The sequence below is a fragment of the Mobula birostris genome, chromosome 11, assembly GCF_030028105.1.
Source record: "Mobula birostris isolate sMobBir1 chromosome 11, sMobBir1.hap1, whole genome shotgun sequence".
Classification (NCBI taxonomy): Eukaryota; Metazoa; Chordata; class Chondrichthyes; order Myliobatiformes; family Myliobatidae; genus Mobula; species Mobula birostris.
This window is the reverse complement of record NC_092380.1, coordinates 98,362,499-98,377,445: the sequence shown is the minus strand read 5'-3', so window position 1 is coordinate 98,377,445 and position 14,947 is coordinate 98,362,499. Positions and strand designations below refer to the sequence as shown.

General features: G+C 41.0%; 1 protein-coding gene across 3 annotated transcripts in view; it reads left to right on the top strand.

The window, feature by feature from the left end:
- The window catches only part of prmt3 (protein arginine methyltransferase 3), a 286,249-nt gene that overhangs the window by 167,933 nt on the left and 103,369 nt on the right, over positions 1–14,947 (top strand). For all 3 annotated transcript variants that reach the window (XM_072272745.1, XM_072272744.1, XM_072272746.1), the window contains 2 exons: positions 627–814; positions 9,673–9,759. In XM_072272745.1, coding sequence (XP_072128846.1) covers positions 627–814; positions 9,673–9,759 — 275 coding nt within the window. The remainder of the gene's footprint in view (positions 1–626; positions 815–9,672; positions 9,760–14,947) is intronic.

The following is a 14,947-nucleotide window of genomic DNA, read 5'->3' as shown; positions in this document are numbered from 1 at the left end:
ATGTGAGCCAGGGTGAAGAGAGGAGGGAGGAGTTTGAGTGTGGCCAGAGAGAAGAGCGAGGGTGAGGAGCATTTCAGGGCTCAGCTGTGAAGGTGGTATCAACGGGGAACTTGGGGAGAAGGATCAGCAAGCGAGAAGTACAAAAGGGCCAAGCAGTTTGCAGGCTTGTCATGGAGGAAGTCAGGGATTCTGAATGAAGATTATGGATACCAGGAGAAGATTCGTGTTGGGGGGGGGTGCAGGGATGGTCGGGAGGATTGCCGAAGTGCAGGGCCGTTCCTGCAGATGAGAAGATAAACACCAAATCCAAATTAAAGAAATGCAAGGACATGGAGTCCCACTGGCTGCTTAGATTGGTATGTTTCATGCCAGCTAAGAGCTCCTCCAGTGCTTAAGTTGCACAGATCATGCTCTTCTGCATTGAAATAATTGTGTATTTACTCTAAATAATAACACAGTGTCTGTATGTGGGAATGCTCATGTGTAAACACCCATGGGATTTGGATTGAGTTTCCGGAGGGTATTATCTGTGCATGTATTACTCTTATTTTTAGCGAAGATTCTCTCAGATTGTGCAGAAGCACGACACAAAGTACCATGTGCTTAAACTGGATGATTTCTTTCAGTGTACCCTGATATCTGCACCCTCAGTCTGGTAGCAGTGGGAGACAGGAAAAAACACGATGAGCACGTTGCTTTCTGGGATGATGTGTACGGCTTTAAGATGTCCTGCATGAAGAAAGTGGTCATCCCAGAAGCTATGGTGGAAATGCTTAACCCTGACACCATCATTTCCGAGAGCTGCGTTATCAAGGTACGTATCACTGACCAGGAGAAGGTGAAAGTGCCCTCCGTGCAGCCATACCTTTCAAGAAAAGCTAGGAATGAATGCAGTTTGGGCCGCACTTGCATAATAAAAGAAAAAATTGTTAATGCTGAGTGAGCAGCCTCCTGCGGAAATTCTGTGCTTTCACATTAATGGCCTGGGGTTCATGCTTTGTGCATTGTGCGGTGATCTGCCACCTTTCAGTGTGGGTTGTAGCACAGCTGATAACAAAAATACTGTCGGGTAAACAGTTTTCTACATGTACATCTATGAAGCATAAAAATGGAAATTGATTCATGCTTACCACAGCATTATTCAGTGAGATTACAGCAAAAGACATTTGGGAAATGCTGCAGTGCTGTATTTATATATAAAAAAACGATAGATTGGGTAAATGATGGTCTAATAGTATTAATTCATTTTCCGTTTTTGCTGTAAAATGCTCCATGATAAACCATTTATGAAAAAGAATCGCTAGGTACAATTACCATATCAAAGGATCATGGACTATTTGTGCTTAGAATCGTTTTGAAAGGTACCATTAAATCAGGTACCTTTCACATGAGGTAATGAATTTCAGAACTTAAGAATTCACTGTGGAGTCTCTCTCTCTCTCATCCCCATTCCTGGTTCTGTAGACACTTACCTTCATTCTGTTTCCTCTTGTTGATTCTCCTGTCAGTTTCCATGGCCCGCAGTTCTGGTACTTGGTTTCGATCCAGACGTCGGGTACTATCTGTGCAGAGTTTGTACCATCTCTCCATGACTATGTAGGTTTCCTCTGGGTGTAGAAACAGGCTAGTAGGTTAATTAGCCACTGTTAATTATCACTTGAGTGCAGATTAATTGAAGAAGGAATCAAAGAGATTGCTTGAGTGAGAGTAAGTTGCAGAGAAATGGAAATATGAAGAAAGGGAATTAAGTTGCTCTCCTGAGACTAGCCTAGAGCTGATGGGATGAATAGCCTCCTTTTGTAAACATAATATTTGATGAAAAAATAAGCATTGACCACATGGTTCACCGAGCCTAATCTTCTGTATTTTGAGATCACGACCCACTCCTGCCTCTCCTGTGTGATCTTTGATTCCTTTGGTGTTAAAACATTTATTGATATCAGCTTGGATGTCGGCACATTCATAACCCTCTGAGGCAGACAATCCCCAAAGATTTGCACCTTTTTGGGCAAAGAAATTTCTCTACATGTCAGTCCCAACTGGTTTCTAATTTTTGTAAATTTCTTCCGAAGTTCCAAAGAACCTTTTTGTTCTCAGATCCTCTTTAATCTTGTATGGATCTTCAAAATCACCTCTATTTCTTTGAATTATACAGAACTAAAACCAGAAATGCTCAGGAAGCCAGGCAGCATTTATGGAGATGGAAGCAGAACCAGTACTTCAGAACTGCCTGACTTGATTAGTATTTACGACTATTTTTGTTTTTCTTTAAGTTACTGATTTCCAGTATTTGTAATTCTTCAGCTTTCATTTTCCATAGAAGCTTGCTCCATTCAGGTCTCTCAGAAGCCAAAATCGTAATTTTGCAAATCTGTTAAATAACATTTGCTTTGAGTCATAGAGTAGTATAGCCTGGAAACGGGCCATTCAGCCCAAATGGTCCATGCAGACCACAGCATCCTACCTGCTGAGTTCCTCCAGCGTGTTGTGAGTGTAGCATCCTCCCTGCTAGTCTCAGTTACCTGCATTCAACCTATAACCCTTCAAACCCCTCGCCTCCATATACCTCTAACTGTCTTTTCCATGTTGCAATTGTATCTGCCTCGACCATTCCTCTGGCAGTTCATTCCAGGTTCTCACTATCCTCTGTGTAACGAAGTTACCTCTCTTAGGGTTCAAAATCTGTTGCTATCAGGTCTCTTTTAAATCTGTCCTCTCTTATCTTGTTTCTGTGCCCTCTGCAACCCTGGGGAAAAGACTATGTCCGTCCACCTTATCCACACCCTTCATGATTTTATAAACTTCTATGAGGCCATTCCAAGATCCAGCATAGCCAACCTCTCGCTATAACTCAGGCTCTCTGATCCAGTCAGCATCCTCGTAAATCTTTTCTATCCTCTCAATGTTTTTCCTGTAACAGGGTTCTGATGAAAAAAGAAATGCCTCTGGTTTCTCCCCATTGCCTCTGTCACGGTGAGATTAAGCTGAGCAGGTCATGGCAACAAGATGCCCCGTTAGACTATGACACTTCATGTAAACAAAGCAGTGTGACTCAGGGATTGACAGCATCCTTTCCTGTGAGGTTAAAAGTGTTACTTTGACTTTGAACTCAACTTTGAAGGAAGTTGAATAAATAAAGATTATTCTTAGCAGAACTTTGCTCTGCTCTCTACCCCACAGGGTTAAGTTGTGCTCAGCTGTTGAATACATTCATGCGGAGACCAATAGGTTTTGAACTCTAAGGGAATAAAATGTTCTGGAGATTGGCCAGGAAATTAGATGTTCTTAAACCAAAAGGATTATCATTGTTAAAAAGTAAATAGGAAATTAGCATGTAATCTCTTCACTTTTGATGATGTTAATTGAAGGAGGATCGTTCACAGGGATCAGTAGGGGAGTATTTTGGAATCCTTTACCACTGGCAGCTGTGGAGGACAATCTTTATGTATACTTAAGGCAGGGGTTGATAGATTCTTGATTGGTCAGGGCATGAAGGGACATGAGAAAGCAGGAGATTAGGTCTGAGAGGAAAATTAGATCAGCAATGGTGAAATGGTGGAGCAGACTTGATGGGCCAAATGGCCTAATTCTGTTTATATATCTTATGTTCTTATGGTCAAAGAGGCAGAGAGTTGCATGCTGCTTTTCATGCAAGCATAGGTTCATGAATGGAATTAGGATCTAATTTTCGCAAATGCAAGTATCACCTAGTTTTTTGAAGGAGGAAGCAGATATTTATTAGAACTGAATCATGTTGAAAAGACCGGCTGGGTTATAAAAACCAGATTGATTCTAACTAATCACTGCTGGAAATAGAGTGGGGGAGAAATATGGGCATTGGACTCAGGGTGGTTTATTACATATGCTATTTCACACTCGAGAGCATGTACACATTTAATGGACAGTGGTTTTATAATGGATGAAGTATCAGCCAGTGACATTAAGATGAGGCACTTCTGCATGTTTACTTGCTCAGAGGTGCATGTTGTTTATATTCCTTGCAAGTATACACTCTTCAAGGCATCTGAAAATAAAAAAAATATGTGTATTGTTATCTTCCATTTGCTCTGTTTAATCATTTTTATCAATGCATAGAACCTCTGTATATGCTGTTTAAGTCGCTGAATAGTGCCGAGATTGATGTAGAACTCTTTCTTATTGTTGTGAAAGGCAGTCATCCGCACAGAGGGCCTTTAGGGAATGTTTCACAGTTCTGTGAAATCTAATTTCATTAGGTTAAACATCAAATGAAGGCAATTAAAGAGAAAAACCCATAATTCTCATTTAATATGTAAATAAAATACATCTCAACTAAGATTAGTTGTCGTATTTTGGATGGGAGCTGTGTGAATATGATTACTGTACAGATTGACTTTGTGTATAAGATTGTGTTCCTTTAGACTTTAACCATGTGGTAGCTGCAATTAAATTCAGTGCACAAAATTATATAGTGCAGAAAGAGACCATTTGACCCAACTTGCTGGTGCTGGCGCTTTGAAAGAAACAAAGAGCTCCACTACCTGGCTGCTTCTCCTCAGATCTGTTTTGTTATTAACTTTGCATTACACACTCAGTGGTCACTATATTAGGTACACCTGTACACCTGCTTGTTAATGCAAATATCTTATCAGCTAAACATGTCGCAGCAATTCAATGCATAAAATCATGGAGACATGGTCAAGAGGTTCAGCTGTTCTTCTGACCAAACATCAGAAGGGGGAAGAAGTATGATCTAGGTGACTTTGACCATGGAATGATAGTTCGTGCCAGACGGGGTTGTTTGAGTTTCTCAGAAACTGCTGATCTCCTGGGATTTTCATGCACAACAGTCTCTAGTGTTTACAGAGAATGGTGCGATGAACCCAACAACATGAAATGAGTGGCATTTCTGTTGGTGAATACGCTTTGTTAATGAGAGATGTCAGAGGAAGATGGCCAGACCAGTTCCAGCTGACAGGAAGGCGACAGTAGATCAAATAACTCAGAGGTGTCATGGTGTGCAGAAGAGCATCTCTGAACACAACATTCCGAACCTTGGAGTTGATGGGCATTTGAAGATCACAAATATACATTAAATGGCCACTTTATTTGGACAGAAAATACCTAATAATATAGTCAATAAGTGTACAGTACAGTACTGTGCAAATGTCTTAGCACCTTAGGTTTTTATTTGGTTTCAGATGGTATGGCCTCCACAGAGCCCTGATCTCAACATCATCAAGGCTGTCTGGGATTACCTAGAAAGTCAGAACCAAGTGAGACAGTCAAGGTCTGCAGAAGATCTGTGGCAAGTTCTCCGAGATGCTTGGAATAACCTACCAGCTGATTTTCTTACAGAACTGTACAACAGTGTACCTAAGAGAATTGATTCAGTTTTAAAGTCAAAGAATTGTTGCACCAAGTATTGATTTGATTTAGTTTTTTTACAGTTGACTTCTCTTTATAGTTTTTTAATATTTAGAAACTTTCATTATTTTTGAAAGCATCTTCGCTTTACAGTTTTTTTTTACATGTGCCTAAAACTTTTGCACAGTAGTGTATGTCCAGTTATAAGAACACGGAAGCTGCTCCTGTCACTATTTCAGGCAGAGAATTCCAGGTTGTCACCTTTTGTGGTTCCAGTTAATTTTCCCATCATGATGGGATAAAAGATCCCATCAGAGGATCTGGTGGCAGGGCTGGGATTCCCCAAGATATAAAAGGAAAGGTCCATCCCTTCATCACCCAATTTAACTTGACAAGTGTGAGGAGTATGTGTAGGTTGCACGTGAAGATGGATCAGAACACTACTTTCCCTCCCTCTGTCTAATCCTAAGATCTATCCAGCACTACGTTCAGGTCCTTGCATCACTGTGATGCTGGCTTCAGCATGAGAGAGTAGCTCGGTCCTGGATATAGGAAGCAGAGACCACTCTGGGGCTGGGTCCTCAGAAACTGTCTGGGTTGGGCAAGTCTATTGCTGGCACTAATTTGAATATTAAAGGGTGAAGTGAGGTGTAAAAAAACCTTCCATCTTTGTCCAAACTTCTTTCTCAGATGTAGCACTTGTAGCCAACAGTCATGGGGGTGCGAATTTGAGGCATTCCAAGATAAAGTTTAATCTGTGAAGGACAATGGTATTTGAGGATTTACAGGGAGATAATAACTCCATCTATCTGATGTAAGAGACTGGGAAATGTCTTCCCTTTGAGATTAAATCATCTACAGCCAACCTAAATGTGTTTTTCTGAAAGCTTTAGATTGGTGCCTTTGGAGTTCTATGATAGATTTTGGGAATGGTAGACCCTTAATTTCTTTTTTTTCTTTTTGACTTAGCCATTACCATTTCATGCAGTATTCGTGTTCATGATATTTGGTCAGTTGTGCTGTACCTGGAATTTTTTGCTGCTTCTCGAGACCATATCCACTGCCTCTCCCTAATTATTGGAATACAAAATTGGTAACCTTCCTTGCACCTACTGTAGTGTGCAGAGCATTGCTTATGAGTTAGAAAGTAGCCTCTCAGTGTGAGATTTTATCCTAGACCAGGGGTGACGAAACCTTTTGAGAGTGTGTGCCCAAATTGGCAGTAATCTTCAAAACAAAGTCTCTAGAGTGCCATGGTAATTTTGAGCAGAGATTATCACTGAATTAGTAAAAATGGTTATGGACCTTTTTTAAGGGAAAGTAATGAGTCCTGTTGTTTATTTACATGTAATCATTATTTTGCTATTGATGATCATATTGTAGAGACAGATTGAAATAATTGAGCCGTTGTAGAAAACCTGCTCAAAAATTATTAACATTAATCATTTAAAAAGACAATTTAAATATAATATCATTTCTAAATAAATATTGTGCATATTCATAATAGATCAGGAAAAGCTTGTAACAAAATTGCTGCTTCTTTTGTCAGTAAAGGTAGTCATTAGGCATCTTTTTTTATTATGGGCGAGGTTTAAAGCAAGGGTTCCCAATCTGGGGGTCCGTGGACCCCTTGCTTAATGATATTGGTCCATGGCATAAAAAAGGTTGGGAGCCCCTGGTTTACAGAATCGAGGGGTGGCACTGTATGTTGTGTGCCAGCAAAGTTTTAGTCAGTGTCATCTTGGGCACACAAGCCATAGGTTCGCCATCCCTGTGGGACTTAGACTTTACTGGAATAAATAACATGGCTTAAGGTCAGCTAACAGAAAATCTTCACCAAAAGTTTAGCAAAACTTCTTTGCTTTTGTAGAACCTGCCTCTACTTATTAAATCAAGGAACTGATCCTGCCAAGTACAAAGATTTATGTCACCAAACCACCAATTTCACTCTCCCTCCAAGCTTAATCGAATTGTACATTTAGTTATGTCGGAACACCTCATTCTCTTTTGTGTTTTTCACAAGAAATATCAGTAGAGTTCTGCACCAATCCCTGGAACATTCAGTTCCAAAGGCAATATTTTAAGAGTTTGTACTTGGTCATTTGGTAGTGCGCGTGATGTCTTTGTCTTGCAGCCACCATGAGTTGTGAGTTTTTAGCATCGGTAAATTTTGCCGACAGCAGAAACTATCGTAGTTTATTGGCTTTCATCACATTGTCATTATGGTCCAAAAGGCATGACTCTCCGTTGTGTCCAAGCTGGCAGCTGGTAAAGCTCTCCAGTCAGTCTCATTCTTCAGCTCTGTCTCCTCAGAGATCAGAGAGTCAATTCCTTCAATTATTTCTACAATTCTGTTTTTCTGTATCTCTCCTTCAATCATCCATGGAGGCAATGAGTTCCATAGCAAAAGGTTTCATTTTTATTTCACCCCCCCTCCAGATCATTTTTCCAAACTTTTAAATTATGCTTCATGTGTTTTTACCATCTGTTGTTTGGAATGGTTATTTTTATCAACCTCATCTAAGCCTTTCATAATCCTATATACCTCTTTCCTCAACATCCTTTGCTCCAAGGAGAAGAACCCCAGCTTCTCCTACATAATTTTACAACTGAAGTCCTCATTCCTGTTAAATCTCCCCTGCATACTCTCAAGATCTTTTAAAGTTAAAGTAAATTTATTATCAAAGTACATATGTATCACCATATACTACCTTGAGATTCACTTTCTTGCAAGTATTTACATCATTCCTAAACTGTTAATGCTGTTAGTTTGCCGAAATGCTTCATAATATTGGTTTAATTATGCCATATATATTAAAGTTACTTTATTGACGTTAAAAGATTCCTATTAAAAATTTGCTTTTGTTGATATCTATCATTGCAGCTGTTCTGGAAAATGTACTTTGCAAATCTCTGTGTGACACATGCAATAGCAAAATAGTACTGCATAGATTGAATATACTAAATTTTAGGAATCTAAATATTAAATATATTAAATGTTCGGACTCTTAAGATGTCATTACCCATAAATTTATTTGATACATCTGTTTGCTGTGACTAAGCTATACGGCAGCATGTACAGTACTTCCTCTACCTCTAAAGTTTAGTTCCAGTGAAACCACCGAATAACTTAGAAGTCAGAGCCATCACCATATGAAGCATTTAGCATTCCCAATTGGAGATGCACATACAGGCACAAAAATATTATAGCCAAGTTGAATTAAATAATGAACACAAATGGTATACTGAGTTTTTTTTTAATATAGTTACACTGGGTAACAAAAATTTTGTTTCCTGAATACTTTTGAGTGTATCTCATGGATTTTGGGCTGCTGATCATGGAAATCGCCATGAAATCTCCCTATCACACATATTTTTGGATTTGCCTATATTTGTTATTTCAATTCATAATTCAAGTCAGAATAACTGATGCTGAGATTAAGGAAGGCATTTTTGTTGGCCCACAAATCAAGCAGGTAATCAATGACAGGCATTTCGAAGAAGTTCTAGTGGGACTGGAGAAAATCGCATAGAAGGCATTCAAGGATATTGTTGAAAATTTTTTGGCAGCTGCAAAGCACCTAACTACATGCAGCTGGCTGACAACATGCTTCAAGCATACAAAACCATGAAGTGCAGCATGTCACCAAGGATTCATTACCATTTAGACCTTTTCCCTGCAAATCTTGGCGCTGTCAGTGATGAGTATGGTGAAAGGACATTGTGGTCATGGAGAAACGGTAAACGGTATCAGGGCAACTGGAATCCGTCAATGTTGGCTGATTATTGTTGAACACTTAAGCAAGAAGCCTTAGACACTGAGTACAAACAAAAATCATCAACAAAACGTTTTTAGCTTAGTTGAACTATCACAAAGCACCAGCGTCATTATGCAATTAAACACATTGTATTCAATAGAAGTATCTTCTTGTATCTTCAAATTTCTATCTGATACAAGTAGTCAAGAATTATATTTTGTGTCCAACTTCCGTCTATCACAAACAAATAAAAATCTAAGGAATCAACACTTTTGAAAAAATTTGTTATGTGTAAATTCCTTACTTCTTCACCCAAGTTGTCACTACTTATATTGCACAAGACTAACCTGGATTGACAAAATTACTTATTGGGATGTTCAATACAGGCTGAAGTGCTTTTTAAGCAGTTTTTTGGGTGATAACTTTCTATTTCAGAATGCAGTTTATGCAGTGTATGAAAATAGGAAATGCAGGACTTAATTTATTGCAGCACAGCATGGTTTGTTTGTTTTTTTGTTCCTGGTGCACTGACAAATAGTTTTCTTGGAACTTCTCATTTTTTTTTCAGATGATAGACTGCAACATTGTTAGAATCTCAGATTTGGATTTCACCTCTGAATTCTCACTGGAGATAACCAAGGATCATGATTGTGTGGTGAGTTTTAAACTTTCACCAAGACAAATCTGACCAAAAATATCAAGATATGGATGAATAATAGTGATTTTTATTTTAAATTGAAATAGATATTTACTTTGTTAGAGGCGTAGAGTGAGAAGGCACTAGAGAACAGCCCATCTATACCATGCTGACCCAGTCTTATGTCTGTTTATTGGCTAGTTAAATTTCTTGACCAATTAAGGTCAGGTTAAGTCGGTTATTAAATGAAAAAGGATCTAACTGTACAGTATATGACGAATAAACTACTTGGGCTTCAAGCTGGGTACAGGTATCAATTATAACTGATGTTTCGATGACAACCTCCGCCATCTTCTTCAGGGATGATGCCTGGTCATGACTAGTCCAGTGGTATGGACTAGACATGCCCAGACATCATCCCTGAAGAAGATGGCAGAGTTTTTCATCAAAATAATGGTTATAATCGACACCTACACCCGGCTTGAAGCCCGAAAGGAGTTTACTAGTCAGTTATTAATTGCTTTTTAACTGTACACACTGAGTTATGTCCAGGAGTAAATGGGGCTCCAGAAGGAAAACGTGTCCTTATAAAAGTACACACACATTTGTTACATGATATTATGAACATGTACATGCATGCCTCTCTAAAAGCTGACAAATGTAAGTTCCTACATATCCCAGTGTGCAAACCCAAGCTAAATCTGGTTGTGAGTCAGTTTAATAATAATTCTTCATATTATTGTAAATTCTGCAGATAACTCAACTACTTCTGTACATTATTGCAGGTTCCAAACTACAGGAGGTGATAGGTGCAGTCAACAAAGGACTGTAGATGATGGAAACTGGTAGAAAAGAAAAATAGGGTGTGGAACCAAATAAGGGAGGTGGGGTGGACAGATGAGAATAGTGAAACGAGGGATCCCGTGGAAGAAATGTGTTGCTGTGGCTATATGAGATAGCTGGGAGAGAAGGGAGAGAAGCTGGGTGATTTGGGAGTGAGAGGTGTAGGAGGCCCTGGGTAGATCAGATGGAGAGAGAAAGGGACAGAGGTAACAAGTTGCCTGATAATCCGAGTTCCTCCAGCAAGATTGTCTGTTCATCCAGATTCCGGCACCTGCAGTCTCTTGTATCTCTACCAGGATACCCAAAATTGAAAAATTCACTGTGCATGCCCCCAGATTATAGACTCCCTAGATAGAGTGTGAGGTGTTGTTTCTCTATCGCTGTTTCCACTTGGGCCAGTTCAGTCCAACCTTTAGAGCTAGTTCCAGAATGAAGACAGAACTGTAACAATGACAGTTGGTTAGTCTCCTCTTTTACTGTGAAATGGGTGCCATCACTGTCCCTTGTTAGTGACAGAGAGAGCCTGTGGCATGTTGAACTGTTGGGTGAACAGTAGTTTTTCTTGACTGCAAATCATGGTCTCTCTTTGGTGGCTTTGCTGTTGTTTGGTGGGTGGTGGGCACTGACGCTTTTTGCTCAAATGGGGAGGGGGGAGGTTGATGTTTTGCTGCTGCTTGTGTGGGGAGAGGGGGAAGAGGGGCTTTGGGGTTCTAACATTTTTCTGTCGTTCATTCTTTTGGGGTTTTCTTCCGTTTTCGTGGATGTCTGTGAAGGGTCAGAATTTCAGGTTGTATACTGTAATTATACATTAAAATCGAATCATTTCAGTTGGAGCCATTTGAGAATTTAGATCATGTCATCGCTGCCATGATGTTGCTATGGAAATGGTCAGGCAGCACCTCAGGAAATAAAAATGCAGTTATCGGATCAGGTGAATCACTGACCAGAAAGACATTGCAGATGAACAACTCACAAGGAAATGACTTTGAAAAAAAATGGTTTCTAACCTTGTTGATTTACAGCTTTTAGAAAGTAATCCCAATGATTGGGTTAATGTATAACCAACTTATTTATTTACTTACTTACTGCCTGTTACGCTGCTGGTGTTTAGGGCAGCAATGAAGGTCCTCCATCTCTGGTGGTGTTCAGGGCTTCCTTCATTGTGTCAGTAGCTTCCTCTCGGTTTTCACTACTGTCAGTCATGCAAGCTGGAGACTCGGGAATACTGTTGTGCTCAGATGTTGAAAGATTCTTCATTGCTGTTTCTGTAACAATTTTGTTTTACCAGTTAGGGTTGTTAGCCTTGAGTTGAACCCTTGAACCTGGAGGACGGATTGACAACTCTTAGTCTGGCCTCTACCTTTCGACCTGTTTGGCATGGGTGATCGTATCCAGAGCCAAAGCACAAAGCCCTGACTCTAGCCAGTATAGGTCTCTGGGTCATTGAGACTTGGAAGCCTCCAAACCCTATAACAAGGTTGTGGTCCTCTTGGAGGAAAGTATAACCAAGCAGAAGCCTAAAGGTTTTCATGCTTATAAACATTCCTGAATTCCTGAGATCTTTTGAAATCTCATCAACATACACTTAGTAGGTGTATGGTACACCTGCTTGTTAATGCAAATATCTAATCAGCCAATCATGTGGCAGTAACTCAATGCATAAAAGCATGCAGACATGGTCAAGAGAACCAGTAGTGTTCAGACCAAACATCAGTATGAGGAAGAAATGTGATCAGTGACTTTGACTGTGGAATGATTGTTGGTACCAGATGGAGTGGTTTGAGTGTCTCAGAAACTGCTGATCTCCTGGGATTTTCATGCACAGCAGCCTAGAGTTTACAGAGAATGGTACAAAGAAACAGATAAAGCATCCTGTGAGCAGCAGTCCTGCGGGGGGGAACACTGTGATACTGGGAGAAGACAGGGAAATGGCCAGACTGTTTCAAGCTGACAGAAGAGCGACAGTAACTCAAATAACCGCACATTGCAACAGTGGTGTGCAGAAGAGCATCTCTGAATGCACAGCATATCAAGCCTTGAAGTGGATGGGCTTCAGCAACAGAACGCCACAAACATCCCCTCAGAGGCTATTTTATCAGGTACAGCAGGTACCTAATAAAGTGGCCTCTAGGTGTAGACGGACAACAGAATATCCTGAGGTGCCAATTAGGAAGATTACCTTCAGTGTTAAAGGGTAAGCATTATTGCACATCAGAATCAGCTTTATTATTACCAACAAATGTCATGAAGTTTATAGTTTTGAGGCAGCAGTGCAAGGTATAAAAAATTATTATAAATGTTACAATAAAAATCAAATAGTGTGAAAAAGGAATAGCAAGGAATAACACAGGTAATGTTCCTGGACTGTTCAGAAATCTGATGGCAAAGAGGAAGAACCGGTTTCTGAATCACCGAGTGTGAGTCTTCAGGCTCTTGTACCTGCTCCCCAGTGATAGTAATGAGAATGATAGTGAACATGGTTTGATGTGTGGAATGATGTACCATTGACAAAGGCCCCCCCTCCCCCCCCCCCCCCCCCCCCCCCGCCGGTGAGGAGCGGGCACTCGGTCTGGTCACAACTAGTGAGGAAGATCCTGGCTAGGGTCAACCCATGTAAAGCTGCAGGGCCTGATAACATACCTGGTCAGGTGCTGAGAGACCGTGCAGCCCAGTCGATAGGTTCTCACAGTCGTTTACAAATATCTCTCTTGAACAGTCTATGGTCCCTGCACACTTCAAGGCAGATACCATCAGCCCAGTGCCCGTGAGGGTGATAGTAACTTGCCTTAACGACTACAGTCCTGTGGAACTGACCTCAATAATAATGAAATATTATTATTATATTATTATTATTATTAATCCTGGAGTATTGTGTGCAGTTTTGGTCCCCTAATCTGAGGAAAGACATTCTTGCCAAAGAGGGAGTACAAAGAAGGTTCACCAGATTGATTCCTGGGATGGCAGGACTTTTATATGAAGAAAGACTGGATCAACTAGGCTCATACTTGCTGGAATTTAGAAGATTGAGGGAGGATCTTATTGAAACGTATAAAATCCTAAAGGGATTGGACAGGCTAGATGCAGGAAGATTGTTCCCGATGTTGGGGAAGTCCAGAACGAGGGGTCACAGTTTAAGGATAAAGGGGAAGCCTTTTAGGACCGAGATGAGGAAAAACTTCTTCACACAGAGAGTGGTGAATCTGTGGAATTCTCTGCCACAGGAAACAGTTGAGGCCAGTTCATTGGCTATGTTTAAGAGGCAGTTAGATATGGCCCTTGTGACTAAGGATCGGGGGTATGGAGAGAAAGCAGATACAGGGTTCTGAGTTGGATGATCAGCCATGATCATACTGAATGGCGGTGCAGGCTCAAAGGGCCGAATGGACTACTCCTGCACCTATTTTCTATGTTTCTATGTTGCTATGAAATGCTTTGATTGGCTGGTTATGGTCCACATTAAATCCCACTTCCTGCTACCTTGGACAGTTTCCAGTTCACTAATCGCTGACAGTGCCATACCCTCTGCCCTCTACTCCGTCCTGCCCCACCTAGAAAGTGGTGCCTCATGAGCCTGGATGCTGTTTATCGACTTCAACTCAGTGTTTAATACGACCAACCCTCAGGAACTGGTAGGTAGCCCATCCTCGTTGGGTCTCAACACCTCTGTCTGTAACTGGATCTTGGACTTCTTGACAGTCAGTCCGTGTTGGAACAGCTCTCTAGCTGCATCACACAGAGCATCGGCGCTCCCCCGGGCTGTGTGCTCACCCTGCTGCTGTTCACACTGCTTATGCGTGACTGTACTACTAAATCCAGCTCAAGCTGACTCATCAAGTTCGCTGCTGACACAACAGTGGCTGGCCTCATCAATGACAACGAGACAGAGTACTGGGAGGAGGTAGAGCAGCTTGCAGAATGGAGCAAGGAAACAACTTGAGTCCCAATGTGGGCAAGATTAAAGAGACGTTTTGGACTTTAGGATGGTGCAAGCTGACTGCTCCTGGCTCTGTGGAAAGAGTGAGGACCACCAGGTTTCTGACTTACTTACTTACAGCCCATTACGCCACTGGTGTTTTGGCAGTGTTCAGAGCTTCCTTCATCATGTCAGTAGCTTTCTTGTAGTTTTCACTACTGTCAGCCATGCAAGTTCCAGGTGGAGACAGGAATACCATCACACTCAGATGTAGAAGGATTCTTCATTGCTGTTTTGTTTCACCAGTCAGGGTTGTTGGCCCTGAGCTGAACCCCCGAACCTGGAGGACTGGTGGACCACTCTTAGTCTGGCCTCTACCCTTTGACCTGTTAGGCAAAGGTGACCCTACCAAGTGCCAAAACTTTAAAGTTCCTGACTCCAGCTAACATA